At 52.2% G+C, this 6,000-nt stretch overlaps 1 protein-coding gene across 5 annotated transcripts in view; it reads right to left on the reverse strand.

The window, feature by feature from the left end:
• The window catches only part of arfgef3 (ARFGEF family member 3), a 41,071-nt gene that overhangs the window by 22,199 nt on the left and 12,872 nt on the right, over window positions 1–6,000 (reverse strand). For all 5 annotated transcript variants that reach the window (XR_009706356.1, XR_009706355.1, XM_061227740.1 and 2 more), the window contains exons 7-12: window positions 5,182–5,227; window positions 4,835–4,919; window positions 3,585–3,689; window positions 3,007–3,340; window positions 2,158–2,270; window positions 545–1,467 (exon numbers count right to left, since the gene is read on the reverse strand). Coding sequence is in view for 3 of the 5 variants with exons in the window: in XM_061227740.1 (XP_061083724.1) it covers window positions 545–1,467; window positions 2,158–2,270; window positions 3,007–3,340; window positions 3,585–3,689; window positions 4,835–4,919; window positions 5,182–5,227 (1,606 nt within the window). In the remaining 2 variants the exon portion in view is untranslated. The remainder of the gene's footprint in view (window positions 1–544; window positions 1,468–2,157; window positions 2,271–3,006; window positions 3,341–3,584; window positions 3,690–4,834; window positions 4,920–5,181; window positions 5,228–6,000) is intronic.

Here is a 6,000-nt window from a genome sequence, read left to right on the forward strand (position 1 = left end):
CCACTGTGAACCTTAATTGTTGTCTCTGTGACTTGCTTTGTGTATTGGTAATTTTAGTTGGCTAGGTAAGCAGTGTTTGGATAGTTAACTTTGGTCACTTTTGCTCTGTTGTTTGTTTGTTTCTTTGTCCAAAAAAAAAAAAAAATTGGCCCTCGTCCTTATCTTTGTTGTACAGGTAGCAGTTGAAATTGTACTTCCCTCTAGGGTTTTTCAGCGAACTTATCCCTGGTTATGGGTATGCACTTTGTTGTACGTCGCTCTGGATAAGAGCGTCTGCCAAATGCCAATAATGTAATGTAATGTAATGTAATACTATTAAATGTGAATGTGACTGAAAATGCGAAGTGGTCATTTTGTGGTTTCTTTGTTATTTTGGACAAATGGGGGAAACTAATGAACACTGACGCTGCAGCTGTTAACCGTTGTAGATGTGCTGAAGAATGAAACCATGACTACTGCTTTCTTAAATGCGCCGGCATCGCAGACTCAGTGGCGCCCCCCGGTGGGAACAAAACCGCCACTGCAGGCGTTAAGCGGCCCTCACCCGCCTGCAGGCCGGAGCAGAAGGTGGAGGAGAAGTTCTGGAGCGAGACGTCGACGTCGGCGCAGCAGGGGAGGCCCAGGAGGCGCGGGAGGAGCCCGGCCAGCGACTGGACGAAGAGGCGCGCGCTCTGCTTGTCGGCCTCCTGGTTCTTCATCAGCTTGAGCGACAGGGCGGCCGTGCGGAGAGAGCGGTGGCCCGGGCAGTCCCGCGGCGTCTGCTCCTCGTCCGCCAGCGAGCAGTTGTCCGAGCCCATGTCCGAGACGTCGGAGCGGCCCGAATCCTTCTCGGCCGCCATGGAGTACTGGTCGCACGAGTCGAACTCGGTGCGCGACAGGTCCTGCTCGTCCACGCTGAAGTTGCTCTCGCTGTAGCGGGAGCCGTGCGGCCGCGCCCGCGACTCCACCGACAGGAAGTTGGTGATGTCGGGGTACACCAGGGCGTGGCTCCTCTGCACCACGTCGGGCTGGCCCTCCCGGGCCCCCGGGCGGGGCGCGCGCTCGGCGGGGGCGTCCGGCCCGCAGGAGGAGGGCGAGGCCAGGCGCGGCTCCTCCCCGCACTCCTCCGGCGTGGTCTGGCCCAGCTCCCCCTCCAGCGTGGTCTGGCCCGTGTCCGTGGTGACGCTGATGCTGATGTCGGGGCTGCGGTCGGCGGCCAGCGGGTCCCAGGGGCCGTGCTCCGACGACAGGAGGTGGCGCTGCCAGCGGAAGTCGGCCTCGTTGACCTCCATGGACTCGCGCGCGGACTCGGCCCCCTCCTTCAGCTCGTCCAGCCGGCGCAGGAGGGTCCGAGCCTGCTCCGGCTGCAGCCCCCGGCCCTGGCTCAGCTCCTCCAGCGCCCCCAGCAGGGCACAGACGCACGACACGGACGAGAAGCAGGCCTCGATCCCCCCCTTCATACAGGCCTCGGTCATGCCGTCCATCACCCTGCGCCACAGACACAACCCGCTCAGGCCCGACACAAAGGCTAACGCTAACGCTAACACGCATTCTGGCAGGGCTAGTCTCTAACGCACAATTCAGTGTGAGTGTCAGTCTAAGATTCAAACTGATATATTTGCGAATATCACCAAAATGCAGTTATAATACTGTGAAACACTGTTATGTTGGTGGTAGGTAAGATTTTTGTTATATCGACATCATGTGGCCATAAGGTGTAACTGCAGCAGTATTGATGCGCGCACCAGAGAGCTTTCAGCACAAGCTGGAAGGTAAGTTAGCAAAGTGACACTCAATGTCGCATTTTAGCATTGTAGTCTTTAACAAGCTCAGAAAACATTCTTACATTTCAGCATTCCATCACAGAGGTGAGCAAACTAACAGCCTAGCACTTGGAAACACAAGTGTCATTCCTTATTTAGATTTCCATTTTTCATTCAGATTCATAATTTTTATATTGAGTTCAGAAATAAACAACCGTCAATCATACGTCAACACCACCTTCCACTCAACAGCTCAACAGCTTGGCACCAGAATGCAAATATCAAAAGACAATGAAAGCACCTTTTAGTATTCAGTACAGCAGATTGATCATTGTGTGAGTGTGTGTCTGTGTGTGAATAAATACCCTCCTCTCTATGGTTTAGCGTAAGTCCGAGCTGCCAGTGAGCCACTCACAGCTTTAGCAGGTCGAGGTGGGACTTCCTCTTGGAGAAGGAGCGCTTCCTGGACTCTGGTTCGGTGACACACGGGCCTGCCAGGTCAAAAAGGCGCTCGGGGCTGCCCAGGATCTGACACAGGAACCAGGAGAGCACAAAACCTCAGGGGCACTGGCGGTACCGTCACATTCCAGCCAAGTCCCGTGTAAGAGCAAGCCCTTACACAGCTTTACAAAAAGATTTTATAATATGCCAGCTGAAGGTTTTGAAAATTATTTAAGAATATTTTGGTTGTTAAAATAGTTATGGAAGAGCAAGTGTTCAGATATTTTCAAAGCGATAATATGTATTTAGCATATACTTTCTGATATATGGGCCATTCCATGCCAAATCCAGGAGGTCGCAAAATAAAAGAGAGTATGGGAGCACGCTCAAATTTTCAGGAGTTTAACTCATCATTACCTACAACAACACACAGAAATAGAAAAAACCTGAGGGGTGCTGTGGTGTAACCTTCTGGAGTTGGCATGGAACGGCCCATAATGCATTCCATTATTTTTCAAATAACTGTCGCATAAGGCATATTCGAACAGATATTTTTTACATTAAATTACATTACATGTGATTTGGCTGACGCTTTTATCCAAAACGACTTACAGTTGATGAGACTAAGCAGGAGACTAAGCAGGAGACAATCCTCCCCTGGAGCAATGCAGGGTTAAGGGCCTTGCTCAAGGGCCCAACGGCTGTGCTGATCTTATTGTGGCTACACCGGGGATCGAACCACAGACCTTGCGGGTCCCAGTAATGCACCTTAACCGCTACGCCACAGGCCGCCCTATTACTTCCCCCGGTCGGGGCGGCTCACCTCCTTCATGGTGCGGATGGCCTCCACGCGGTGCTGGGGCGGGGGGTACAGCAGGATGCGGTGGTAAAGTGACTGGAGCACGGGCTTCATGGACTCCACCTGGCCCACCAGACGCACCAGCTCTGCCGCCGCGTAGCACACGGTCCGGGCCACGGGCCCGATCAGGGCGGGGGCGCTGGAGGAGCAGCCCGACCCCCTGCCCTGGTCGGACACCCCCGCCGAGGGAGAGACGGCGTCGGGCCACGACCCCGCCCCGTGGGCCCAGGCTGAGGTGATGGTCTTGTCGTTCATGGGGTTCCCCATGATGGCCACCAGTGACGGACACAGCTGCTTCCTGGTAGAGGAGGTTTTACAAGCGAGTGAAACACTTCTTAAGGGACTTTTGTTTCGACAGTAGCTTAGTTTATGTCAGGATAGTTTATAATCTTTTAAAATCTCGATTGAAATAGACTTGATATGATAGCATTTGATTATTTGGCTTGTATAGTAGAACATGTTTTGACTGCACGTTTTTTGCAGCGTTAAACTTGAAGGAAAGAAATGAAGGGGAAAACATTCCAGCCCACAGTGGGTCTCACCATATCAGATCTGTGAAGCCTCTGTTGAGGTGCATTGTGGGAGGGCAGCTGCTGAGGATGGACAAGATGCACTCGAGATACAGCAGCTGGAGCAGCTGATTCTCACTGTGGGGAAACAGAGCAGTGAGACAACACATCACCTGCATCTACTGAACAGGGCTACTCTACTGACCTACTGAACAGGGCTACTCTACTGATCTACTGAACAGGGCTACTCTACTGACCTACTGAACAGGGCTACTCTACTGATCTACTGAACAGGGCTACTCTACTGATCTACTGAACAGGGCTACTCTACTGATCTACTGAACTGTGCTACTCAACTCATCTACTGAACAGGGCTACTCTACAGAGCTACTGAACAGGGCTACTCCACTCATCTACTGAACAGGGCTACTGTACTCATCTACTGAACAGGACTACTTCAAATTGTTTTGAAGAACTGGTGTGTGGTGAATGTTCTGACCCAAACTGCCCTCTGCCTCTTTCACACACAGCTGAGGGACATCAGCTTCCTCTTACACCTATCTGAAGCTCCAGATAGTCAACCTCATATTCTGTGTAAAATGCTATTCTGAAAAGGGCTTTAATCACACGTCACGGACCATTTCCATCTAAAGATAGACGGCACTTCCAGCAGCACCATCTCCAGTGTAGAGGGCTCCATTAGAACAGTGCCCTGAAGCAGGACAGCCTGCAGATTGGGTCTGTAATGCTGCCTCCTACCCCAGCAGACCCTACACAGTACCCTGGAGTGTTCAGCAGCTTAACGAAGCAAGATATGAGTGCAACCCATTCCATTAGAATGCCAACAGCTACACAATTTGGCTTTCATTTTATTTAACAGGCGTGTGGTCATGCTTGAGGCGAGCAGCACAATGAACTGTAGCATTAACGACGCTGCAGGAGTCTGGGTTGTGTTGCTATCACGTGACAGCAGTGAACAGCACAGGCCAGCCTGCTATAGTTGGTAATTCAGGCTGTGGGAGCAGTCTCAGACTATGGGTGGAGCTAGTGGTTCAGGTTGTGGGAGGAGTCTCAGTCTATGGGTGGAGCTAGTGGTTCAGGTTGTGGGAGGAGCTGCTGATCCAGGCTGTGGGAGGGGCTTACAGGCCGAGTCAGGCTGTGGGAGGAGTCTCAGACTATGGGTGGAGCTACTGTTACAGGCTGTGGGAGGAGCTATCAGACTGGGAGGAGCTGCTGTTTCAGGCTGTGGGAGGAGCTTAGACTGGGAGGGGGGCGCTGTTTACCTGGCCACGCCCTCCAGCTTCTCGCAGAAGACGATGAGCACGTTGACGATGTCCTCGCTCAGGGCCTCGCTGGTGGGGGAGATGTCTGAAAGCACCGCGCAGTCGGCCATTAGCGTCAGCCGGAGACCAGAGGAAAAATATTACTGTAATTAAGAGCCCCTCTCACACAGCACACCACCCCCCTCTCCAGACCAGCGGGGGAGATGACTGACAGGCGCAACGCACGGCTCCGTATTACAGGAAGTGATCTGCGTGCTTTACAGCCCCATAAAGACGGCCATTAGTGTCAGCGCAGGCTACTTTCACATGAAGGAGAGGCCTGCTGGACTGAAAGGCCTGGAGAGTACCTTTGCGATGGAGAGTGGCCATGGCCCCATCCTCTGCATCCAGAGCCTGCAGGAACACAGGATGTACAGTCAGAACAAAGCTCTCTCAGCAAATCCATGCCCTGTTTCTGCCTGCAGTCGCAGAAGAGGAGCTCACAATGCCTGCTCCACTGTCTCACGGCAACACAAACAGAGTGAAACCTGCCCGGAGACAAACAGCCATTAACTAACATTGTCTGCACATGGAAATTAAATTGTTGGTAGGTCTTTAATCAGTTAAACAGGTTTGGGCATCCTTATAATTAAGCCATTATTCACACTTCTCCAGACATAGAGTATCAATTGGAAATATATTACCTTTGCCAATGGTTCCCAAACCAAAGGCCTAATGCTGCTGCATTTTATGTGATTGGCTGTTTCTGGGGCAGAGTGTAGTGTGATTGGTTGTTGCCATGGCAGAGTGCAGTGCACTTGGCTGATGCTGTGGCAGATTGCAGTGTGATTGGCTGATGCTGGTGCAGAGTGCAGTGTGATTGGCTGATGCTGTGGCACGGTGCAGTGCGATTGGCTAATGCTGTGGCAGAGAACATATTGATTGTTGCGGGTGCAGATTGCAGTGTGATTGGCTGATGCTGTGGCAGATTGCAGTGTGATTGGCTAATGCTGTGGCAGAGAGCAGTGTGATTGGCAAATGCTGTGGCAGAGAACAGTGTGATTGGTTGTTGCGGGTGCAGATTGCAGTGTGATTGGCTGATGCTGTGGCAGAGTGCAGTGCGATTGACTGATGCTGTGGCAGAGAGCAGTGTGATTGGTTGTTGCGGGTGCAGAGTGCAGTGTGAT

This window comes from Conger conger, chromosome 18, assembly GCF_963514075.1.
Source record: "Conger conger chromosome 18, fConCon1.1, whole genome shotgun sequence".
Lineage (NCBI taxonomy): Eukaryota > Metazoa > Chordata > Actinopteri > Anguilliformes > Congridae > Conger > Conger conger.